The sequence below is a fragment of the Tachysurus vachellii genome, chromosome 9 (genome assembly GCF_030014155.1).
Source record: "Tachysurus vachellii isolate PV-2020 chromosome 9, HZAU_Pvac_v1, whole genome shotgun sequence".
Lineage (NCBI taxonomy): Eukaryota > Metazoa > Chordata > Actinopteri > Siluriformes > Bagridae > Tachysurus > Tachysurus vachellii.
In genome coordinates, this window is record NC_083468.1 from 7552060 (window position 1) to 7578944 (window position 26885).

At 38.7% G+C, this 26885-nt stretch overlaps 1 protein-coding gene across 1 annotated transcript in view; it reads left to right on the plus strand.

Annotated features, from left to right (window-relative positions):
• myo7aa (myosin VIIAa) overlaps positions 1–26885 on the plus strand; it is a 56755-nt gene that overhangs the window by 14761 nt on the left and 15109 nt on the right. The window contains exons 8-39 of the mRNA XM_060877552.1: positions 309–462; positions 1010–1086; positions 1461–1580; positions 1841–1983; positions 2099–2309; positions 2421–2556; positions 3253–3359; positions 6822–6959; positions 7084–7242; positions 8905–8997; positions 9550–9644; positions 9863–9947; positions 10525–10743; positions 10888–11205; positions 11581–11784; positions 11984–12160; positions 13280–13369; positions 13679–13806; positions 14881–15007; positions 15113–15232; positions 16954–17127; positions 18354–18581; positions 19181–19348; positions 20014–20131; positions 20282–20408; positions 20682–20851; positions 22987–23177; positions 23438–23562; positions 23965–24122; positions 24715–24868; positions 24962–25117; positions 26422–26527. Of these exons, the coding sequence (XP_060733535.1) occupies positions 309–462; positions 1010–1086; positions 1461–1580; positions 1841–1983; positions 2099–2309; positions 2421–2556; positions 3253–3359; positions 6822–6959; positions 7084–7242; positions 8905–8997; positions 9550–9644; positions 9863–9947; positions 10525–10743; positions 10888–11205; positions 11581–11784; positions 11984–12160; positions 13280–13369; positions 13679–13806; positions 14881–15007; positions 15113–15232; positions 16954–17127; positions 18354–18581; positions 19181–19348; positions 20014–20131; positions 20282–20408; positions 20682–20851; positions 22987–23177; positions 23438–23562; positions 23965–24122; positions 24715–24868; positions 24962–25117; positions 26422–26527 (4776 nt within the window). The remainder of the gene's footprint in view (positions 1–308; positions 463–1009; positions 1087–1460; positions 1581–1840; positions 1984–2098; positions 2310–2420; positions 2557–3252; positions 3360–6821; positions 6960–7083; positions 7243–8904; positions 8998–9549; positions 9645–9862; positions 9948–10524; positions 10744–10887; positions 11206–11580; positions 11785–11983; positions 12161–13279; positions 13370–13678; positions 13807–14880; positions 15008–15112; positions 15233–16953; positions 17128–18353; positions 18582–19180; positions 19349–20013; positions 20132–20281; positions 20409–20681; positions 20852–22986; positions 23178–23437; positions 23563–23964; positions 24123–24714; positions 24869–24961; positions 25118–26421; positions 26528–26885) is intronic.

Genomic DNA, 26885 nt, shown 5'->3' on the forward strand with positions numbered 1-26885 from the left:
CACGAAATCCTCCATGTTTTTCCTTTCAGTCAATGCACTGATTAGTGTGATATAAACTTTAAAATGAAAAAAGAAGCTAATAATATTTATATCTGATGTATCTCCCATCAACTCTTAAATCTGAAAGTTAAATCTGAATGTGGTGGCACATTTTTGGTGGGCATTTGGTTAGCCCCGCCTCCCATGATAGCAAGAACAGGCTATTGATAAAAAAAAAAAAAAAAAAACAGACGACAAAAAAAACTATTTGAGCCAGTATTGTCCACTTGAAGTCAGTTTGTTCTCTGTTTCTATACTCTGTCCTTCAGGGAAAGTGCACAGTGTGTGATGGTCGTGATGACCAGAAGGAGTATTCCAACATCTGTTCAGCCATGAAGGTACTACTGTTTACAGACACAGAGAACTGGGAGATCTCGAAACTGCTGGCCTCTATTCTTCATATGGGCAACCTCAGATATGAAGGTGACACACACACCACACACACACACACACACACACACACACACACACACACACACACACACACACACACACACCTATGGGAAGGAACAAATCTAAAGATCTTTAGACAAAATGATAGATCTTAAGATCTAGGATCCAAACAGATATGATAATATGATAATGTGATTTATAATAAATTGTACATCTGTTATTTTCAAAACTGACAGAATTTTTGGAATTTAGCTTGTGTTGCTAGAAACAGCTACTTGCAAAATATTTAATTTCTAAGATGAATTGTACTGTAAGTGTTCATGGCTGTGTTCCAAATAGAATACTGCTCACTAAGAACTTTGAACTTATTCGTATATTCATGGTTTAACAGGATTGTCAGAGAGATTCAGAGCAGGTTAATTAAGAATCTATAAAGTTCATATATTTCATTACAATACATTGATACAAGGGTAGAATTCTAAACACAGATATGATGATTAATAAACTCACTTTTTATAGAGATTATTACTGTAAACAGAAACTTATATGTTAAATGTAACATTTTTTTCAAACCCAGCCCGCACATATGACAACCTGGATGCATGTGAGGTGGTACGTTCTGTTGAGCTTTCCATCGCTGCAAAGCTGTTAGAGGTAATTGTTATATTTATTGCATTAGATATGAAAAGATAAAGCAATTTTATCCAATGATTTTATCACATTTTTCATTATTCTGTGGTTTCTACAAGTTCTACAATGTGTGTGTGTGTAAAGATTGCTGTTTGCCAGGCTGTTGTTAGTGTAATAGCAGGATTAAGAGAGGTTGTGTAAGTAACACTAGGAACATGAGGATAAGGACTGGAACATGAGGACAAGAGGTGTGTTTAAGTGCCATTTATTGACAGCGAAGTAATCATACACTTCACTCAACCTGGTTAGACTTTGTTCAAATGAAGTAGTAAAAAGCAAATTTTATATAGTGGTTGTCTTGTGTGATTTGTGTATTTTGCTTTTACTTTTACAAACAGGTTGACTCGAAGGACTTAATGAACTGCCTGACCAGTCGCACCATCATCACTCGGGGAGAGACAGTGTCCACGCCTCTGAGCATGGAGCAAGCCTTGGATGTTCGAGATGCTTTTGTGAAGGTGAATTGAGGGCATTTGGGGGCTCAGTGTTTAAGGCTTTGGGTTACTATGCAGAAGGTTGGGGGTTCAATCCCCTGTACTGCCAAGCTGCCCTTAAGTAATGCTCTTAACCCTATCTGCTCCAGTGGTGCTGTATCATGGCTGACCCTGCACTGCTTCACAAGCTGGGATACATGCAAAAAGAATTTTACTCTGCTGTAATGTGTATGTGACAAATAAGGATCTCTCCTGTGTGTATGCTGACTTTTTCTCTTTTATAGGGAATATACGGACGCCTTTTTGTATGGATTGTTGAAAAGATTAACGCAGCCATCTACAAACCTCCGTCTCACAAGCCTAAAGCGGTACGCAGGTCCATTGGCCTGCTGGACATTTTTGGCTTCGAGAATTTTACAGTAAACAGGTAGTTAGTGGATCACAACCCGCGTTTCTAATAGTATTAACAATTCAATAGCAATGTTATAGCAGCCAGGGATAACCAAAGCGGGTCATATGACAGACATTTGTTTCCACTGTAGCTTCGAGCAGCTTTGCATCAACTTTGCCAATGAAAGCCTACAACAGTTCTTTGTGCAACACGTCTTCAAACTGGAGCAGGAGGAATACAACCTGGAGAACATCAACTGGCAGCACATCGAGTTCACTGACAACCAGGACGCACTGGATATGATCGCTATCAAACCCATGAACATCATCTCACTCATCGACGAGGAGAGCAAGTTCCCCAAGGTGAGAAAAACAGAGAAAAAGACACAAAAGGGAAACAAACGGCAATAAATACAAAAGAACTAAATGGAGTGAAAGAGAAAAATGTTTAAAATTGTTTTAATTGATATACAGGGCACAGACACCACCATGCTGAACAAACTAAACTCTCAACACAAGCTCAACACCAACTACATCCCACCCAAGAACAGCTACGAAACGCAGTTCGGCATCCAGCACTTTGCTGGCATCGTCTTTTATGAGACCAGAGGTCAGGAACAGAGGAGTCAAACTGCTCAGCACCCTACACGAAAACAAGCATATTCATTTAATATTACACAGAAACAATAGTTGAGTCATATGATGTTTAACTGCTGGGTCTGGGGGGCACGGTGGCTTAGTGGTTAGCACGTTCGCCTCACACCTCCAGGGTCGGGGTTCGATTCCCGCCTCCGCCTTGTGTGTGTGGAGTTTGCATGTTCTCCCCGTGCCTCGGGGGTTTCCTCCGGGTACTCCGGTTTCCTCCCCCGGTCCAAAGACATGCATGGTAGGTTGATTGGCATCTCTGGAAAATTGTCCCTAGTGTGTGATTGCGTGAGAGAATGAGAGTGTGTGTGTGTGCCCTGCGATGGGTTGGCACTCCGTCCAGGGTGTATCCTGCCTTGATGCCCGATGACGCCTGAGATAGGCACAGGCTCCCCGTGACCCGAGGTAGTTCGGATAAGCGGTAGAAGATGAATGAATGAATGAATGAACTGCTGGGTCTAATCTCCTTCATAAGCAACATTAAGTTCATTACTCAAGTACAATTCCATACACACCTGTAGACATATAACTACTAGAGAAAACCTGTGCAAGTTCATTTTTTTATCGGTTTGTCCCAGTAACTATTTCAGATCTCTCTACCACAATGATTCATTTAACTTGTTGAAAACTTGTGGTGAAAGATAAATATTGCTGTGTTCAGGTTTTCTAGAAAAGAACAGAGACACCCTTCATGGTGACATCATTCAGCTGGTTCACTCGTCCAAGAACAAGTTCATCAAGCAGATCTTTCACGCTGATGTTGCCATGGTAATGACATCTATCTATCTATCTATCTATCTATCTATCTATCTATCTATCTATCTATCTATCTATCTATCTATCTATCTATCTGTCTGTCTGTCTGTCTGTCTGTCTAACTTTTTGTCCGTCTAACTGTCTGTCTTCCTGGTTATCTATCTATCTATCTATCTATCTATCTATCTATCTATCTATCTATCTATCTATCTATCTATCTATCTATCTGTCTGTCTGTCTGTCTGTCTGTCTGTCTGTCTGTCTGTCTGTCTGTCTGTCTGTCTGTCTGTCTAACTTTCTGTCCGTCTAACTGTCTGTCTTCCTGGTTATCTATCTATCTATCTATCTATCTATCTATCTATCTATCTATCTATCTATCTATCTATCTATCTATCTATCTACCTGCTTGTCTGTCTGTCTGTCTGTCCATCTAACTGTCTGTCTTCCTGGTTATCTATCTATCTATCTATCTATCTATCTATCTATCTATCTATCTATCTATCTATCTATCTATCTATCTATCTATCTATCTATCTACCTGCTTGTCTGTCTGTCTGTCCTTCTAACTGTCTGTCTTCCTGGTTATCTATCTATCTATCTATCTATCTATCTATCTATCTATCTATCTATCTATCTATCTATCTATCTATCTATCTGCTTGTCTGTCTGTCTGTCCGTGTAACTGTCTGTCTTCCTGGTTATCTATCTATCTATCTATCTATCTATCTATCTATCTATCTATCTATCTATCTATCTATCTATCTGCTTGTCTGTCTGTCTGTCCGTGTAACTGTCTGTCTTCCTGGTTATCTATCTATCTATCTATCTATCTATCTATCTATCTATCTATCTATCTATCTATCTATCTATCTATCTATCTGCTTGTCTGTCTGTCTGTCCGTGTAACTGTCTGTCTTCCTGGTTATCTATCTATCTATCTATCTATCTATCTATCTATCTATCTATCTATCTATCTATCTATCTCTTGACATGTGTCTGCATCTTAAACATATTAAACATCACACAATAAGCATGCATACTGTAGATGTACTCATAATGGACCAAACCATTTCAGATTTTTAAATGGTTCTGTATTTCTTGGATTACTCTTTATCCTGAAATTCTCTCTCTCTTTGCTAAATGTGTGTGCCAGTTTCTGTGTAGCTGCGTGCACAGTGCCACTTCTCCTCCCAAGGTAACACTGGAACTGAACATTTTAGCCTCATTAGCTAATCACTTTACATGCCATTTTGTGTAGTTGTCCTATTTTTTTTGTTTTGCAGCATCTCAGCCATCTCTAACCTCATTGTGTCACCACATGATTTTACTCATCATGTACAGAAATCTCACTCCATCTCACATCCTGTAGTTTCAACTTGTGCTTTATGTTCACATATATAAACATCTTCATTTCCTCACTGGAATGCTAATACTGGAATTATGATGAAAACTGATAGGTTTTATGCTGTTTGCTAAATACATCAAAGCACCACTGGGACACTGGTATATTACCAATATTACATACAGATATACTCAAAAATGCTTCTTTTAACTCACTAAGTCTTGGTAACGATACACTAAACCTAAGGAAGTCTTAGACTCCATTCAACTAATACACTATATAGCAATTAATAAATTACTCAGTTACATTGATTCAGAACTCAGCTTTGCTCTGACTAGTTTGTCTTCTTGCAATATTCGATCATAATAACAACATAAAAAGCAATTGAACAGCACAGGCAGGGCACAGCTCTGCTTCCCATTGCGGAGATGATTTAGTGGGTTTATACACTATATCGGGGGGCATGGTGGCTTAGTGGTTAGCACGTTCGCCTCACACCTCCAGGGTTGGGGGTTCGATTCCCGCCTCCACCTTGTGTGTGTGGAGTTTGCATGTTCTCCCTGTGCCTCGGGGGTTTCCTCCGGGTACTCCGGTTTCCTCCCCCGGTCCAAAGACATGCATGGTAGGTTGATTGGCATCTCTGGAAAATTGTCTGTAGTGTGTGATTGCGTGAGTGAATGAGAGTGTGTGTGTGCCCTGCGATAGGTTGGCACTCCGTCCAGGGTGTATCCTGCCTTGATGCCCCATGACGCCTGAGATAGGCACAGGCTCCCCGTGACCCGAGGTAGTTCGGATAAGCGGTAGAAGATGAATGAATGAATACACTATATCGCCATTAAGTATGTGGATGCCTGAGCATTACACCTAAAGGTAGTTCTACACGTTGCCATGTTGCAATTTTCTCTAATGTATTTGTATGCTGTAGCTTTAAGATTTCCCATCAATGGAACAAATAGCCCCAATTTGGGGTTCGATTCCCGCCTCCGCCTTGTGTGAGTGGAGTTTGCATGTTCTCCCGTGCCTCTGGGGTTTCCTCCGGGTACTCCAGTTTAATCCCCCGGTCCAAAGACATGCGTGGTAGGTTGATTGGCAGCTCTGGAAAATTGTCCGTAGTGTGTGATTGCATGAGTGAATGAGTGTGTGTGTGTGTGCGCCCTGCGATGGGTTGGCACTCCGTCCAGGGTGTATCCTGCCTTGATGCCCGATGACACCTGAGATAGGCACAGGCTCCCCGTGACCCGAGGTAGTTCGGATAAGCGGTAGAAAATGAGTGAGAGAGTGGTATGGGAGAACTTCTCACCATGCCTTCTTGCAAGACATCAATGCCTGGTTTCTTGTCAAAACAACAGCCATGGTCCAAAGTCTAATGGAAAAAACCTTCTCAGTAGAGTGAGAGAATTTATAACATCAAATAGGAAAGGTTATATAGTGAAGCACCATTCAGTGGCCAGGTGTCTATATACTTTTGTCCCTATAATGTATATAGGGCCAAAATACATTCATATAAAATCTTGTGAAAATGAAAAAAAAAACAATAACAAATAAATGCTTTTTAAATAAACAATTTATCTTTGAAAATACTACTACTGCAACTACTACTGTACTGCTACTACTAATAATAATTAACGTAATAATTAAATGGCCCCGTATCTACATGAGCTATCTGAATATTATGAATAGTTTTATGACGATAGTTTGGGATATATGAAAATGATACATATAAATATACAGTGATTCAAACTATGGAGATTAATCCTTTAACCATCTCTAATTTTTTTCCCACTTGTCTACTTTTCCACTTATAGGTTTATTCATTCTCAGAGCTGAAGTTGTCTCCCTGACCTCTTTTGTTCTCTTTGACCCTAAAGTAAACTAATAATACACCCTCAACTTTGCTTGATAATATATCTGTCACAGACAATCTTCTGATTGTCAAACAGCTTCCTGTTTAAGTAGAAAAAAAGCTTTTCAGAACTAGAGATGGGGTTGTGGTAAAGGAAAAGAGAGAGAAGGCCAGAGAGAGTCAGAGGTCAGAAAAGGGATAAAAGGATCCTCTTGATGTGCTTTCCATTATTCCTGACTTGCTTTTTGTGTGTGTGTGTGTGTGTGTGTGTGTGTTTCCTGGCGTTCAGGGGGCGGATACCAGAAAGCGTTCCCCAACTCTGAGCAGTCAGTTTAAACGCTCTCTGGAGTTGCTGATGCGCACACTGAGTGTCTGTCAGCCCTTCTTCGTCCGCTGCATCAAACCCAACGAGTACAAGAAGCCCATGGTGAGTCAGTGAAAATGATGAGGGAGTTAATGTGTGGTGAAGACGGTAAACAAGACAGGATGTGCATTTGATGTTGCTTTGCTCGTCCTCCTCCATGTAAAGAAAAGTTGTCCTCTCCTCCCAGCTCTTTGACAGGGAGCTGTGTGTGAGGCAGCTCCGCTACTCAGGAATGATGGAAACTATTCGGATCCGGCGGGCTGGATACCCCATCCGATACACTTTTGTGGAGTTTGTGGATCGGTATCGTGTCCTCATGCCCGGAGTGAAGCCTTCCTACAAACAGGTAAATAAGGACACATGCATTCTGTGAGTTGACATGGAATAAAAGCTTTCAGTAGTCCAGGGCATTATGAATGTGTTGTAGAAGGGAATCCTGAGTTTTTATTTTCAACACAATGTTGATGCAAAAGCAGAACTGCTACACTGGTGGGATCCTGTTTTTATTTACTCTTTTAATAATAGTAAAACAATTAACAAGGTATTGAAAAGCTGCAAAGCTATTAATGAATAAAGCAGTAGTTTGGCTTAAAATTGAACAGACAACATTAATCCTAAATGTAATCAGTTAAACAAGTATGAAAGATCATTATCACCAAGTAGAAAAGCAAAAGATTTCACAAGATTTTGCCAGCAGTGTCATAAAATATTACTTCAAAAGCTTGATTCATTGTCACAGAACTCTCAAATCTTAGAATCTCAAAATATTTGTTTATTTAGAAACATTTATTTATCTCAAATGTCTGAATTATTATCTTGAAATTCTGTGTTATTATCTCAGAAGTCTAACTTCTCAATGTTTGACTTATCTCAAACTGTAAAAATTATATTCAGTCATGTCGCTGTTGAATGTTTAGATTTGCATGTGTGCCAGAATAGTTTAGAGAATTGTTTATCATTGGTTAATTTTCAGATATTGATTACTTGGGTTTACCTTCCAATTACACAATAAAGCTAGTAAAGTTTGTTAGCTATCAGGAGCTACATAGCTAACGCAACTGACAGCAAATCTGACAGAAACTGACACCATGATCAAATTTTTAATTCATTAGTTCATAATTACAAATATAAGTTCCAAGTAGAACTGCATAGTTATTTGCCTATTTTTCAGTGAAATGTGGGAAGCAGGTTTTAGTGGTCTCGATAAAACCAAGTATTATCCAGTGATTTGGACTGCTGGTGATTTGGAAATCTCTGGTCCAAAATAGCTTCAACCAAGTATTTGCCCATAAAGGATTATGCTTTGTTGGGATTTTAAATACAAACTTAATTAACATCAAATAATTAACATTATTACATAATTAACACCAATACATCAGTGGATTTGGATCTAAACAAATTTACAATTCAATCTAAATTTGATATCTTCTGACAGCATTGATTTGACACCAGTGAAACGTTGGTCCATCTCTTAGAACTACTGGACATTTAACACTATGGAAGAAATTCACAGCCCTTTAGGATGATGTCCCTGGATAGCCTTAAGCCTGGAGGTTGTAATCTTCATCATTGAACAGTTGATATCTTCAGATTGATACGATAAACTTGTTGCTAATGGATGCTTAAATTCCTTTTAATCCAGTTAGCACTATTTGACTCCATAGCATACAGTTATAAAAGAGAAAGGATTTATAATCACAGATGAGGATGTGCAAGGTTTCTTTGTCCTCTCTTCTTATGAAGGTTTACCTTGGCATTGTTGGCTGTGGCTTGCTCACTGGGGATATATTTGAATATATAAAATAAAAATAATACACATGACTCCAATCTGCTGATCTTGGAGCTACTATTTACTACTATTTAGTCTAATTTGTGACAAATGCATTGATTTAAGTTTGATAGTTTTTATTAAAGTTCCTGGTGCTAAATAACAGTCAATATTCGCAGTGAATACAAGTTACAGGACACCAGTCTGATCTCATTCTGCTTTTTGTTTGTTCTTGTTAAGGAGGACCTGCGAGGGACCTGCCAGAGAATTGCTGAAGCTGTCCTTGGCAGAGATGATGACTGGCAGATGGGAAAAACCAAAATCTTTCTGAAGGTACATTATGTGAATGCTACAGTGCATTAGAAGGTACTAGAGTCACAAAAAGAATCGATATACAGTAGTCTGTGTGAAATTACAAGCAGAAGCATTTCATAACAACGAATGCCTGAATGCTACAATAAATAAAACCGATGCTCTGGAGACAGGTGACCTCGAACAGTCATTTTGTTCTCTTCTCTAGTGGTGCTCTTTTTTGTGGGTGTCCGGAAAGAAACTTGAGTCAGAGATCAAAGATCACAGAACGTTTGTCCATTTCCCTGGTGCCATGAACAGTTTTCCACTCAGTGCTTTATCAAGGTTTTCAGCTGCCAGAAACAGGAAGTCCCTTGCTGTGGGAGTAAAAAGAGGGCATTGCCAATACTTCCTACCAGGAAGTGACACCATTAGACCAGGATAAAGGAAAATGTAATACAATTCAACTGGGAAAATGCATTAAAATGTTATTTAGGTTTAGCGGTAGTGCTTCATAGGAAATCCTTTTTCTTTTCTGGTTGAATACTGTACTCAGAATTTCCAGTAAAATGACATGGTCTTATTTATTACCAGGATCATCATGATATGCTTTTGGAGATTGAGAGAGACAAAGCCATCACTGACAAAGTCATTCTTATTCAGAAAGTCGTCCGAGGTTTCAAAGACAGGTACGTTCAGAAAATAACTGTCCAAATTTCACAACAGTGGCTCTTGATCAGGCGTACGGCCAATTTCATGCTTTTTCTACTTTAACACATCAGGAAATGATCAAATTCTTTATGAACTGAGTAAAGCAGATTAACCAAAAGAAACACAAAATGTCCCAGGAGGTCCTCAACCTTGGTGATCATCATTTCCTGTTTCACAACTGTTATTATTTTAATAGGTCTAACTTCCTGAAAATTAAGAAATCAGCTCTTATGATCCAGAAGACTTGGAGAGGTTTCATCTGTCGGAAGAACTATGGGGCGGTGAGTCTCTGTGACTTTTAAAGTCTATCTAAACTCTCTGATTAGTATTCAGTAATTTATCTTCTGTTTATTCAGTGACTAATAGGAATTATTCGGTAACTGATGTTGAAGCTCAAAGTGGAAATCAGATATGTCATTCTGAAACATCTAGCAATTAATATCTGGGCCTAAAATACCCTATGCTGATAAATCGATTAGTATTACTACAGTAGTATTGATACACTGTATTAGAGTTGCTATTTACTATTACTATTTACTATTTACTATTTACTATTTACTAGTTACTATTAGGAATTACCAGTCAGTACCAAAAGATTACAATGAGCTAAATGAATAGAATCATGCTAGCTAAAAACAAACATAAGCACCCAATTATTAAGAAAATATGACATGCTATGTAGGAATGAAAAAAGATCAGTCTAAATATTAAATTATCCAATCTCAGTGTCTCAACATTAATCACAGAAGCTTTATCAGCTATTATTTGCTTGGTCACATCATTTGTGCTTCTACTAGTTGCTAACAGCAACCTGATCCAATGATATACCTGTCATACTAACTACGTTTTGTGTTGCAGATGCTTGCCGGTTTCTTACGGCTCCAGGCCATGTACCGCTCTAGGAAGCTCTATCAGACGTACCATGTAACACGGCAGAGGATGACCCTATTCCAGGCTCGCTGTAGAGGCTGCATGGTGCGCCGGGCCTTCAGACACCGGCTCTGGGCCATCATCACCATCCAGGCCTATACTAGGGGCATGATCACTCGCCGTTTATATCACAGACTCAAAGGAGAGGTAAGCAGAGAGCACAAAGTCAGACACTAAAATATATACGAAACAGGGATCTGGTTTCTCGGTGTAGTGAAAATTACTTACTTAGCAAATATTGACTGGAAATAATTATCTTATCTTCTCCTCTTCATCCCTCCTGTCCTTCAGTACAAGCGGCGACTGGATGCAGAGAAGATGCGCTTGGCTGAGGAGGAGAAGCTCAGGTACCAGATGAGTGCGAAGCGGGCCAAAGCCGAGGCCGAGCGCATGCACCAGGAGCGACTGGCCAAGCTGGCACGAGAGGATGTAGAGCGGGAGAAGAAGGAAAAGGAGGAGGCACGCAGGAAGAAGGAGATGCTGGAACAAATGGAAAGAGCTCGTCATGAGCCCGTCAACGACTCCGAAATGGTGGATAAGATGTTCGGCTTCCTGGGAACCACAAACTCTTTCCCAGGGCAGGAGGGTCAGGCTCCAGCTGGGTTTGAGGTGAAGAGCACCCTCTTCTGGTTATTATAGGCTTTAATGAGATATTTTTCCTTGATAAATTGGCAAAACATTTACAAAATCTATCTATCTATCTATCTATCTATCTATCTATCTATCTATCTATCTATCTATCTATCTATCTATCTATCTATTCTTTTGTCTGTCTCGTTGTCTGTCATCTGTCTTTATATCTGTCTATTTCTATGTCTCTTTCCATCTGTCTGCCTATTTATCTTTTTTTCTGTCTGTCTGTTAATTTGTATTTTCTTGTCAAACTGTCAGCTATTTATCTGTGAATCTATGTGTTTATCTAACTGTGTTTGTTTATCTGTGTGTGTGTGTGTGTGTGTGTGTGTGTGTGTGTGTTTGCATTAGGACCTGGAACGTACTCAAAGGTATGTGGAGGAAGAGGATCTGGATGAAGCTCTTCCTCTCCCTGAGGAAGAGGAGGAGGATCTGTCTGAATATAAGTTTGCCAAATTCTCAGCCACCTACTTTCAGGGCACCAGCACTCACACGTACATGCGCCGGCCACTCAAGCAACCCTTACTGTTTCATGAGGATGAGGGAGATCAGCTGGTGTGTGCTTTGCAAATCTCCTTCTGTCAAATGACATTGGTTTTTATCACACATTAACCACAAAACTGTGATTTTGTGACATTTATGACATATATGAACTGCGCTTTATGACAATGTGTAGTGAACATTTTTTTAGCTTCACGTTGGTGTTGATCTTGTACTAAATAAGGTTTGTGCTTTGTGTTTCTGCATCCTGTAGGCTGCCCTAGCGGTGTGGATCACAATTCTGCGATTCATGGGCGATCTCCCAGAACCAAAGTACCATACAGCCATCAGTGATGGCAGTGAGAAAATCCCTGTGATGACCAAGATCTATGAAACACTGGGCAAGAAGACCTACAAGAGGGAACTGCAGGTTCTGCAAGGCGAGGGAGAGGTGAGGGGAAGGAAAACATGTTCAATTGTTTAGTTTTCATTTACCCCAGGAGGCTGTGTGTATTAAAGTGGGTTTAATAAATCATTATGAGACTTATTAATTGTTTGAAACATTTCCAAACACTGTATGAATGTTGGACAGAACTACGAGGATCAGTAAGCAGACAGTTTCATATCAATCCAAACACACCAAGTCCACAATCTTAATAAGAGAGTCAATAAAATGTCCAATTATAAATTAGATACATTTTAAGTCATAAAAATCCATATTTTATGGATAATTCTGCAATCAAGTGGAACTGACCTGAGTCCTCCTCTATTTAACTTGTACACTAACAAACTGTCATCCAATACAAAATGCTCAAACTACAATTTCAAACTCAATTATATACAGCACGACTGTCTGTGTTATTAAAAAATAGAATAAAAAATGTATTTCAATCCAGTGACATTCAATTAGCTGTACAGAACAAAGGAAATATAAATAGACAAACTATAAAGTTATGCAGTATATGAATACAATACAATGACTGGTGATATAAATATGATGTTATTATGATACGACTTTATTCGATATAAATATCCCCAGTTTTGGTCACCTGCCAATTCCCAGAGTAGCAAAAACATATTAGAACGAGCATATTAATAAAAAACTATGATTTGAATTAAAGCCAGCACTAAAACCTCAGACTAAACATATTTGTGAATTCAACAACGCTGTAATGTAACCGATCTCTAATAACAATTCAGTTGAAATGTTATAGATACTGCTGAAAATAAAATTTAGCTTTGTGAGTAATTCATTTATTCAACTTTATTCAACTTCTAGTTCAAAAAACTCTATATTTAATCTACATAACTAATGCCAGTGATGTAACTCATTTAGAATTTTGTCAAAATCTTGATGTTTACCACGACGATACAGAACACTGCTTAACTTCATGACCACATACTGTAAGTGTTCTTGACAGCTCTCTGTGCCTACCTCTGGAGCCTCATCATCACAGGAAAAAGTTCAGTTTATTTTAAACTGAGTTTTCGGTGCCCCAGTTTAATAAGCTACGGTCTGGCTGCTTCATGATTTCTAAGCTTCTCTCTGTGTGTGTCTCTCTTATTGCAGAATGCCCACATTGAGAGTCATAAGAAGAACAGTGTGCGTCACAAGCTAGTGTCCCTCACCCTTAAGAAGAAGTCAAAGATAACCGAGGAGGTGAGGGACAACGTGCTCAGCATGCTCATGGCACCTCAGTATGACGCACACACACTCTTTTATCCCTATCATTATAGATTTCTTTCTTACCTTAATTACATTTCCCCTGCTTTGGAAAAGACACATTTTCAGATACTTTCAATACTTACCGTACATGTGGGAAACAGAATATGTTCTCATTATGCGTTGCCTGCCTTCTTCTGTATCCTACATTGCACTGAGAGTATAAGAAGATATATAAGATCAGGCAAACATCTAAAATTATTTAGCGTGAGTTAATAATCTTGCATTTGCTAACATTTCTGCTAGGTGACCAAGCGTCTGAATGACGGCGAGTGCACAGTGCATGGGAACAGCATGCTCGAGGACCGACCCACATCCAACCTGGAGAAGCTTCACTTTATCATCGGCAATGGCATCCTCCGACCTGGACTCAGGTCACACCTGCAACATTTTGTAGAGATCATGCTGTATAAATAGTGAAGAGTTTCATAGATAAAAATTACTTCTTCACTGAATATATGCTTTATCCCTCATGTTGTGTTCAGGCCTTAGCAAGGTTATTAATTTAAATTTTATTCCAATGCAGTACAATGGCAAGAGTGTAAAGGACACATGAAGGGAATGTGGTAGCCATTAACATTACCACAAAATTACAACATGGGGAACAACACGGGCAAACTGATTGTACAAAATAAACAGTACACACAATTATTTTATAAATAATAATATCTATAAATATATTATTTGAATATTTACTTAAGCAGTTGAAATAAAATCTACTCAACATTTTTATAAAAATATCTCTCTCATAAACATGTCTTAGCTTCAAATCTTCAAATCTTCAATATGAATTCATATACACATCATTGTTATTTTTTATGGACATTCATTTCTTTATAAATTAAACTGATGCTAAACACTAAAATGTCCCTCTCTAAGATAAGAGCATTGTCTTATATCATTTCTCTAACTAATTATTACAGATGTTTTTATAGTAATTTATTAATGACACATTATGCGTTTTATCCTCTTACAGTTAGATAAATAATATATATTTATATTATATATTCTATTTATATAATAAGTAACATGATGTTATAGCAGCTATAAACAGTCCTTCCCTCAGCAGCCACTCATTTCATTCTCTTGCCATTTAAAAGCTTGTCATGTAACTGAGAAACTAGAAAATGGACACTGCTTTATCCTGAAGACGCTTTCATGGGGGAAAGAGCACAGATTCTTACACAGCATTGAAACACGTCAAAATGACACACGTTTTTAAAAATCTGCTTATTATTAGCTGTAGCTTCCCAGTGAATTAGCTGTTACTATAGAAACCATAACATACTACAGCATGTGTATTTATACACACACGCGTTTGTTATATGAACCTGTAATTTATCTTACAGTTAATGACAGAGCTGCTTTATTTGTTATTATTCAGTTCACTTACAGTTTGGATGAGCATATTTCTGTAATATTGGCCCTCTTGTTCTTAAAATCCATAGAGATGAGATCTACTGTCAGATTTGTAAGCAGCTGAACCAGAACCCATCTAAAAGCAGCCATGCCCGAGGCTGGATTCTCCTGTCCCTGTGTGTGGGCTGCTTTTCACCTACCGAGAAATTTGTCAAGGTGAAAGCTGAAAATTCCAACTACCTTCATGAGTTGGAATTCGAATTGTTAATATCATATATACGGAACTGTATGTATTTTTAGACGTGACTTATATTTATGCAGTACTTGAGGAATTTTATCAGTGGAGGGCCTCCAGGATATGCTCCGTACTGTGAGGAAAGGCTCAGGAGGACGTTTGTGAACGGCACGAGAACACAGCCGCCCTCCTGGCTCGAGCTGCAGGTAGTACGACTCCTACATCTCTCAGTCAACAGAAGCAGACCTGTGGCAATATACTGTATAACCTTTATGTGTTTATTTATAAAGAGGTTCTGTCTGAAACGTTTTGTCTCTGTAAGGAAGATTTTACCAGCTTTAGCGGTAGCTTGTTTTCCCTACTGGAAGAAAAAAACAGCTAACTTACATTTTTATCTCATTTTATACAACTTAGCCACTGAGGGATAAGGGCCTTACTTGTGGTCCCAGCAGTGGCAGCTTGGTGGATCTGGGATTCAAGTTCACAACCTCCCAATCGATAGTCCAACACCTTAACTACTAATCTACAATGTCCTCATGTAAATGTCCCAATGTCCCAACTAAAATGACTTCTTAAAACTTTTTAATAATGATCCAGATATTGTTATGGAACTTATAGTACATATGGAACAGAAATGGCATACCAAAGATATGCTTGTCTGGCAAAATGATTCATTCATTCATTCATTCATTCATTCATTCATTTTCTACCGCTTATCCGAACTACCTCGGGTCACGGGGAGCCTGTGCCTATATCAGGCGTCATCGGGCATCAAGGCAGGATACACCCTGGACGGAGTGCCGACCCATCGCAGGGCACACACACACTCTCATTCACTCACGCAATCACACACTACGGACAATTTTCCAGAGATGCCAATCAACCTACCATGCATGTCTTTGGACCGGGGGAGGAAACCGGAGTACCCGGAGGAAACCCCTGAGGCACGGGGAGAACATGCAAACTCCACACACACAATGCGGTGGCGGGAATCGAACCCCCAACCCTGGAGGTGTGAGATGAACGTGCTAACCGCTAAGCCACCGTACCCCCCTGGCAAAATGATAAATAATAATAAAAATAACTTTTATTATTTCAATTTAAGATTCAAGGCATGTTCAGATTTAATAATAACCTGGTGTTTATCACTAAAAATATTTAAAGCCATCAACAAAGGTCTCCATTTTTGCAAAACATGAAATATATATCAGCGTAGGACTAAATTCAGAACACATACTGTACACACCTACTGTATTGAAATGGTTTTGATCTCATCTTGAACAGACTGAACAGACATTTTTACTGTCTGCATGGAGCTTTAACCACTGAGAGACACTGAGACATTGAACGGCTGTGGAAAGTTTATGTAGGGATCAACAAATATACGTAAAGTTCAGCATGAATGTGTACAAGGACGAGTGTAGGTAGTATAGTTTTTTTTTTGGTCATAAATATGGCCAAATCTCTAAATAGTCACAGTGACTATCAAAAAGGAGCAAACTGGTAAAACGTAGACAAATCATAGTATCATAGTGTCAGTGCAGTTGAGTTGTATACTGTTTCATGCAAAAGATGCAGTTCTAAGAAGCTGAACATAGGAAAATAAGGGAAATGTGTCATGCACTTTCTTCCCATTAGAATTAAGGTTCCCTCCTGCACAATGGTGCCAAACTCTGGACCTCATATTAATAACAAGAAGGCAGAAATGAAGCTTAAGGTTCAAGAAATGTTCTTTTAAACCCCATGGATTAAATGTTTATCTTTAAATATCTCCTCTTCTGAAAATGAAAGAGATATAATTTTAGGTTCAGCTTCAAATCGAATCCAATCCAATCCAACTTATTCCATCACATACCAACAGTTTGTCCTGCAGCTTTAATGACCTTCTACAATATTATGACCTGTTTTGTATTGTTTATTCTGTCAGGCCACTAAATCTAAAAAGCCTGTCATGCTGCCTGTGACATTTATGGATGGCACCACAAAAACGCTGCTGACCGACTCGGCCACTACGGCCAAGGAGCTGTGTAACGCACTGGCGGACAAAATCAACCTCCGAGATCGCTTCGGATTCTCTCTGTACATCGCTCTGTTTGACAAGGTACATCTTTTACACTTTAGGAGAAGAACACTATGGAAAATTCACATTATAATTCAATAACCCTGTAATCACAGTTTTTTTTTTTTAATAGTAAAGGCTTTGTACAAACACAAATCTGCTTACTACATCCCATTATCAGACAAGGCATATTTAATATTTAAAATATTAAACTGACCTGTTAATATTATTTAATAGTATAGTATAGGATCAGTAGTTAGGGTTATGGTTAGGGTTAGGGACACGGTCCACATGTCTTCATTCTAGATTAAAAAATCTAGACATTTTGTTGTTTCAATATTTCTTTTATTTAATAGTTTTAGTGACGTCATTCTTTATACCATCATGCAGTCATTGTAATGGCAGAACTGCATGTGGTTTGTATTGTACTGTACACTGGTGTATCATCACACATCTAATATCTGGCACTGCCATACACTTCCTTTCTAATTTACATAGTTGCAATACATTTGAATAGTAATGACCTTTAATTTAAGTGCCACAGGCTGAATACAATTTGTAACCCACTGAGGGTGAAATTATATCACAATATAGTAGAGTATATCACAATCTAGCTACAGGGGCTGCAAGACAAATTACTTCTTAAAACTTTTTAATAATGATCCACATATTTTTATAGATATTATATTTTTATAGGGTTATGACAGGAAGGGCATCCGCTGTGGTGACCCCTAACGGGAAAAGCCCGTAGAAGAAAGAAAAACTATAGTATACAACAATTCTAAAATTAACTGTAAAGTTTCAGAAAGTTTTTTGTATTTATTCACATGATTTTTTCTTTGCTTTGACATTTGGCTTAATATAACATCTTATATCATTCATATTATTTCCCCTTTTACATAATTAGGTCAAATCCCTAATGGTTTCCTATCTTCACTTTCTGCTTATTGACTTGAATACAATCGCATCTTAGAACCAAAACAGCAATATGGTTTAACATTCATCCACAACTACTTATTGGAAATGATTATGGTCACTATTTTGTTTAATATTTTATTTTAATATATAAACATTAGTGTAGTATGTTGTAGTATGTTGTATATTACGTGCATTGTATAGCCTTTGTATAGCCTAGCCTTTTTCTACATGAAGTAACTCAATGCTCATGTTTCGCTAACTATTAATAGAGCTAGTTTAAAGACAAAAAAGTATAACAAGTAATTTTATAACAGTGTCAAAAATTTAGATCATTGTCCCTCTTTCTGTAGGTTTCATCATTAGGCAGTGGTAATGACCATGTGATGGATGCCGTGTCTCAGTGTGAGCAGTACGCTAAAGAGCAAGGAGCTCAGGAGCGAAACGCCCCCTGGAGGCTGTTCTTTAGGAAGGAGATCTTCACACCCTGGCACGACCCCAGTGAAGACGGAGTGGCCACCAATCTTATCTATCAGCAGATCATACGTGGTGTCAAGTTCGGAGAATACCGCTGTGACAGGGTACAGCCTTTAGTCTCAAATACAAATCTGTGTTAAAGTACAGACAGTGAGGGAAATAGTGGAAGTAACAGGACAGACAGCTATCGAAGAAGGACACACACCCAAACTATTGTATGCAGATGAATAGATGCCTTCTTAACTCAAACTACCTGGAGGAGAGATATGTGAAGGTTGGAGAATGAAAAAGAAAAAATGCCACAGGAAAAGAAAAAAATAACTGTCTTAAAAGACATTTCAACCAAAAGGTGCTCTATTTATGACAGAAACTCATTGAGTATTGAACAGAAAAAGTGGAAATAGCCATACAAGAAGGTAAAGGACAGGAAATTGGTATTGTACAGTAGTCTGACTGGCAAAACAAATAAGACCAGGACACGTTATACTTTTATCAGTGCTTATACTTTAATCCAATTAAATCCCAATCATTATCAAATATTCATTCCATATATTCAAAAACAAATATTTCCTTTCCTGTATTTTTACACTATATTTTCACATTATAAACTATTATTACTTCTTAGACTGATTCTCTTCATTTTTCTTCCTCTTTCACGACCCCTCCACCTTTCACTTCTCTCTTTCCTCTGCTGATTTTCCAGGATGATCTAGCAGAACTTGCCTCTCAGCAGTACTATGTGGACTACGGCTCTGAGATCCTGGTCGAGCGTCTCCTCAGCCTCATTCCTTCCTACGTCCCAGACAGAGAAATAAGCTCTGCCAAGTCAGTGGAGAAATGGGCACACTTTATCATGGCGGCCCACAAAAAGGTGTGTGAGCATTCAGAAGATTAAACTTGTTGCATATTCGATACTGTGCAAAGGTTTTAGGCAGCCTACATTTTCTGTATAGATTTTATCTAATCTCTTAGGTCGAATTAGGCAGTCAGTACGACATGCACTGAAGTTCCTCTTATGAATTTTTTATGTCCGTGTTATAATGTTAAAATAATTCTAGTTCAAAATGGAATTTACAGCTAAAATAAAATAAAATAAATATGATATGATATGAATATGATTGAAATAAGATATTTCTACACAGTATGTCTCTTTTATGCCTAATTAAAATATTGTCTTAGAAGAAAACAAAAAACAGGCATAATATTCAAATGCTATTTTTTCCTGTTTTTTTGTTTTTTTCCCACTGTTCACTGCTCACAAAAGTCATTTTGATTCTCAGCAATTATTTTGACATGTTTGAAGGCATGTTCACATTAAACACACATGCACAGGGACTCACATACATATTACACAAACACACACACGCAATGTTTTGTGTACTGTATGCATTTATAGATATTTTATACTGTATAATGTACTGACTATCCATCCATCTACAGTATCTATCTATCTATCTATCTATCTATCTATCTATCTATCTATGTCATATTAGTTTGAATTACTGTATGTAAAACTGGACTGGTTTTCCTCCGCAGGGTATTTACACACAGAAACGAGTGGACCCACAGAAGGTCAGAGAGGACGTGGTAGATTTTGCTCGATATAAATGGCCATTGTTATTCTCAAGATTCTACGAAGCCTTTAAATTTTCAGGTATAAAACCACATGCTCGTTTTTAAATTGAATTAAATTAATAACAGAAACAACATTTAGTAATGAAGCATGATGTCATCATGTCACACAGAGTAATGATTGGCAATGATTGACAGGCCATGTGTTCCATCTTCTCCTTGTATCTTACAGGACCCAGTTTGCCTAAAAATGATGTGATTGTTGCAGTAAACTGGACTGGAGTTTACTTTGTGGATGAACAAGAGCAGGTTCTTTTAGAGCTCTCCTTCCCAGAGATCACTGCTGTCGCAAGCAGCAGGTATGAAAGTAGTCACCAGACTCTTATTATGGCTATAAGGACTATGTTGCCATGGGGTTTGTGTAGGCTGTATCCCTTCTAAACAAAGAAATCGTTAAATAACAAAATGACCAATTAAACAGGATGATCCATAAAAAACTAGCAGAATTTTCCATTTAAATTTAAAAAAGAGTTTAAAGCGATGAAATGTTTAAACATCTATGAAAGATTCAGAAATATAGAACATATCTCACTCAACCTAAAGGAAGTTGTTGCTGTTGTCTGTTTGAGCAGAGGCAGCAAACTCCAGGGTCAGAGCTTCAGCTTGTCCACCATTAAAGGGGATGAATACACCTTTACCTCCAACAATGCCGAGGACATCCGGGACCTTGTGGTTACTTTCCTCGAGGGCCTTAGAAAGAGGTCGAAGTTTGTGGTAGCGATACAGGATAACCCTAATCCAGGTAAATCACTGTATTCGTTGAATTCTTTTGATTTTTCATTATGGTTTTGTGGAGAAGCAGAAACCAGGAAGTACTTTAAAGTACTTAAACAGGACAAATCCTGCACAAACATTTTATTTTACTGTTTATCCTCTTTGTATTTCAAATGGGGTTTTGCTTTAAATGTAAATGTTTAACTGTTTCTGTCCTTGTAATAGATTTCCATTTCAGATCAGAAAAAAAAACATGAAGCACTAGGCTTCGTCTGCTTTGTTTGTCTGTTATAGACACTGATCCCTCAGTAGAGAGGTCTTTATACTGAAGATGATTTATGGTGGATGCCTTTATAAACATAGCAGTTGAGGACTAAATGGAGGCTGTGTCATTGTTCACTGCACATCATTCTTATTATGTACAACTCAGGTGCTTCTTCAGTTCAATGTCATTTTGTTTACAATGTCCATCGATTACTGGAACATATCATCTCCCATGCTTGTCATCAGACCCCTCTTTCATTCATAGGAGGATAATATAGATAATATGTAACGGTTTTAATAATATGGAGCCACATGACCTGATTGACATGATGGTTATTATTTAATAACATTACATTGATGATTATTAAATGCCTCCTTGTGGTCCAGCGGTAGGATCCCGTGATCTCATCCTGGTCCGATTCTCAGGCTGGGAGCTAACCCAGACACTGAAGGGTTAATTTTCAGTCCTGGTCCCTAGCCCGGATGAAATAGAAGGGTTGCATCAAGAAGAGTCATAGAGAAATCTGGTCACAATAACCAAATATATAGCATATAGCATAAGCATAATATTAACCTTCAGTCTTAGAATGATGCATAATGACATAATGCCATCAATGGAGCAGGTCTGTGACATTCTTAAAACAATTCTTTTTTTTTTCCAAAATAATTAACAGGAACACACAATTCATGGCCATATCATTGGTAATTATAATTTATGGCCATGAGAAAATTACTTTATGGCCTCAAAATATTTATGGCCTCAGGTCTTATTTTGGCTACTCTTATTCTGTGATTTAGTGAACTGGAATGATGATGTGGTTTTGATCAGGTATGTTTACATGTGCCCATGTTTATCAGTTTGTATGAATACAATCAGATTTCAAATATTCAGTTACATGCGCATTACATATATTTTTAACAAAACTTCTGTGCAAGTGCCACGTGTCTGTCATCGTGTTCACACCAAACAGAGCTACTGAGAGCTACCAAGCTGCCATGGACTTGACAATAAATTTCCTAAGATGTTTTAAATTATGGGGGGCACGGTGGCTTAGTGGTTAGCACGTTCGCCTCATACCTCCAGGGTTGGGGGTTCGATTCCCGCCTCCGCCTTGTGTGTGTGGAGTTTGCATGTTCTCCCCATGCCTCAGGGGTTTCCTCCGGGTACTCCGGTTTCCTCCCCCAGTCCAAAGACATGCATGGTAGGTTGATTGGCATCTCTGGAAAATTGTCCATAGTGTGTGATTGCGTGAGTGAATGAGAGTGTGTGTGCCATGCAATGGGTTGGCACCCCGTCCAGGGTGTATCCTGCCTTGATGCCCAATGACGGCTGAGATAGGCACAGGCTCCCTGTGACCCGAGGTAGTTCGGATAAGCGGTAGAAAATGAGTGAAATGAGTTTTAAATTATCAACACATATTACAAATATTACAGGAGAAGCAGTGTTGGCTTCACGATATCATGCTTGTGGCCATTTTTCCTCCAAGGAATTTCAAAATGTTTACCTTGTTTAACAAATCTTATGTCTCCTCTAACAACCAGCTCTTTCCACCAGATGCCATGTTTAAGATGTAAAGCGTAAGCTGTAAAATAAACACCGGATTATTTCAGATCAATACCAACCCTTTCAATCCGATTGAAATTTAATTCGTACGGATTATTTGGCTGCATGTACTGTAAACATACTTGGAGAATACAATCACTTCTTTAAGGGATCATACATTATAGAAAGAAAATGACAGTACAGAAACATAAATTATAAAAAGTCTTACTTTTGCTGTAAACCGGCTGTAAGATCTTTGTCCTTTTTTTTATGGAACTCACCTTGTTATTCTCATCCTGAAGATTTCCCAGATTTCAAACAGTTTTGTTTGTCTTTCTCCAAACTGTCCTCATCAGTTGGAGATGACTCGACATTTCTGAGCTTTGCTAACGGCGACCTCATCCTGCTGGACCAGGACACAGGTGAACAGGTCATGACCTCTGGCTGGGCTCATGGAATCAACGACAGGACCAAGCAAAGAGGGGATTTTCCAGCTGACTGCGTGTATGTGCTGCCCACAGTCACCAGACCTCAGCCAGACATTGTGGTTAGTGGATGAGTTTGTTCACTCTCTAAAGTATTAAGTACAGGGTGTGCACTAAACAGTTCTTGCGTCCAGGTTCATTATGTGCATTATTATAAAGCACACATTTGCAAAACAAAAATATACTGTATGACTGGGATCAAAGAATAAAGATCTCCTGCGTAATAGGTTTCTTTCTTATTATTCCAATATTCTCTCATAATAATGATGTTCTCCTTGCTCTCACTTTTCTTTCCTTGTTTTTTTTTGTGTGAATGACTCAGGCTCTGGTTACCATGACGCCCGACCAACGTCAGGAATCACTGCGCGTGTCGCAGGTCGTTATGCCTGAGAGTGTGGAGAGGGTGAAGCCGTACACGCTGGAGGAGTTCTCCTATGATTACTTCAGGTTGAAAAAATTACAGCCATAAAATGTACAGGCTTTTGCAGATACTTTTATTCAGTGCATCCTTGTCCTTATGCTAGTAAAATAGGTCAAGGTTAATGATACCATGTGACTGTGGTATGGGGTGTTAAGAATACTGCTTGGAATGCTATGAGTTTGAATCCCAGGTCCACCAAGATGCCACTGTTGGGCCCCTGAGCAAGGCTCTTAACCCTCAATTGTATAAAAATATGAATGTATTTTTAAAGTGGACCAAATGCTCTCATAGATGGGAACATAATATCACATAATAGTACATAATATCTCTACATGTTTATTATTTTTCTTTTCTTTTCTTTTTTTGCAATCTAATAATACGAAAAGCAGGCTACTTCTCACGCTCTGTATGAATCTGACCCACTTCAGGCCTCCTCCTAAACACACGCTGAGTCGTGTGATGATCACTAAGAACCGTGGGAAGGACAAGCTGTGGTGCTGCACTCGGGAGCCACTTAAACAGCCACTGCTCAAGAAGGTCCTGGTTAATGAGGATCTATCACAGGACGCCTGCATGGCCTTCATCGATATCCTCTTACCAAGAGATGTAGTTTTAGGAGAGCCAGAACCGTCAGGTCCTTGTGGGGCTCAGTGGTATAGAGTTTAATGTTCAAGCTGCTCTCTCTCTCTCTCGGGAAGTTAGAAAGACACTAAATTATAATCTCAATCTTTTTGCATCCAGGGACCTCATTAGGTGTAAAAAAATAAAACAAAAAAAAAAACCCATGGATGCCTTCAGCCCAGATTTTTTTTTTTTTAACTTTTTATGAACTTTTCAAAACTTATTCAAACTTATTATTCAAAAGTCACAATAAAATTCTGCTTATTTATTGATGCTGTTTACTCCTGAACTTTCCAGTCACAGGACAAGTTGATATTATGTTTTACTTATATTTTCAATTATTAAGGATTGGATTAAACCTATTTATATCAAGTGACCAATTAAACAGTTTCATAACTGTGACTATGCTCATTCTTCTAGGTCTCATCTGAACATACAGCATAAAACCACACGCTATTATTTTAACTTCATTTCTGTAATGTATATCTGCGTTTCTATAATGTATATCTGTGTAGAAAAACATGAACTGTATGTATCTTTAACCTGCTCTTCTGTACCCATGATGAAATATATGGGTGATTATCCTTCCAAACGAACTCGCTCTGTGAACGAGCTCACCGATCAGATCTTTGAGGCCGCTCTAAAGGCAGAGCCTCTAAAAGATGAGATCTACTGCCAGATTATCAAACAACTCACTGAGAATCATGTGAAGTAAGTAAAGTATCCAGCATGTGCTTACACTGCATTTTACAACTTATCTGTAGTAACTAGTGTGTGTGTTTGTGTGTTTGTGTGTGTGTGCAGGTACAGTGAGGAGAAGGGCTGGGAGCTACTCTGGTTGTGCACTGGTCTCTTTCCTCCCAGTAATGTCCTCCTGCCTCATGTCCAGAGGTTCCTGCAGTCCAAGAAACACCATCCACTCTCTATGGACTGCATGCAAAGATTGCAGAAAGCCTTGCGGTATGACAAACACACACACATGCACACACGTACACACACACATGCACACACATGCACACACACACATGCACACACACACACGCACACACACACGCACATACAGTACACGCACGCACACACACTCACTCTCTCTCACACACACACACAAACACACACACCTGCCTGCACCGCACTCTCACCCATACACACACACACACACACACACATGCACACATGCACGAACGCACACACACTCACACACACACACACACACACACACACACACACACACACACACACACACACACACACACACACACACACACACATCTGCCTGCATACTCACCCATACACACAGACACAGACACACACACACACACACCTGCATGCTCACAGATACACACACACACGAATGCACACACACAAACACACACATACACACACGCACACCTGCCTGCATGCTCACCCATACACACAGACACACCTGCCTGCATGCTCACCCATACACACAGGCACAGACACACACCTGCATGCTCACAGATACACACACACACACACACACGAATGCACACACACAAACACACATACACACACACACCTGCCTGCATGCTCACCCATGCACACACAAGCAAACTTTTAGTTTAGGAGTTTAAGAGTTTAGGCTATTTTAGTTTTTCTTTTTTTCTTTTTTCTTTTTTTGCTGTATTTCTTTTAACAACAAATTCACTTTTCTACATGGGGACTATTTGATCCTCATCTAGGTATAAAAACATATGTCTATTTAGCATTTGTGGAAGAAGACTCCAGTGTGAGCGTCAGTCAGAGGTAAAGCTGTCACCTTCTGTAAAGTTGTAATCTTCCCGACCAGATTTTCAGTTTATTTGTAAAATCACAGTGTGTGCTTTTTGTCTTATGAACTTTAAGAGAGAGAAAAAGCACACAAATGAAGTCAAATGAAGTCAAGGAGGTTTTATTGTCATTTCAACTACGTAGAAGTGGTGCAGTACACAGTGAAATGAAACGTTTCTCCAGGATCATGGAGCTACATCAACACAGAACTAAGTACACTTCATAGACCTACACAGGATATACTAGTAAACATGTGCAAACAGTGCAGATGATAACAGGAACTAACATGATTCACAGAATCTGGTTAAATGCGACTATAAATGGATAAACTGTAGACAGCATCATTTTCCAGAGTCTTTTTGTGTCTCTCTTCTTTGCATGTGACAAGACCAAAAAACTTCTGAATAAAAGTGTTGTGTTGTGAAAAGTACATCTCTGTGTAAACAGCACCTCATTAATATTTTGGTTTGTAACAGGAATGGCTCCAGGAAATATCCTCCTCACCTGGTGGAAGTGGAGGCTATCCAGCACAAGACTACACAGATCTTTCACAAAGTCTACTTCCCAGATGACACAGATGAGGTACTTCATACAAAGTCCATTTGCCAGCACTTATTTATTTATTTATTTATGACTTTGTTGTAAGTATGACTTAGTCTGGTTCCTCTCAAGGTTCCTTCCTCTTCCATCTAAGGGAGTTTTTCCTCACCACAGTCACCTCAGGCTTGTTCATTGGGGATGAATACAGTACAAACACATTTAAAGAATTGAATTGATTTATTTTCTGTACAGTACATACAAGGGATATTACAAGTCTATACACCCCTGTTTAAACGGCAGGTTTTTATGATGTAAAGAACACCGTATTACACTTTGATGGATCTGTAATGTTTGTACAAGGAAAAGTGAGTCAAAAGGTGCTTCAACAAAGTATTAGTTT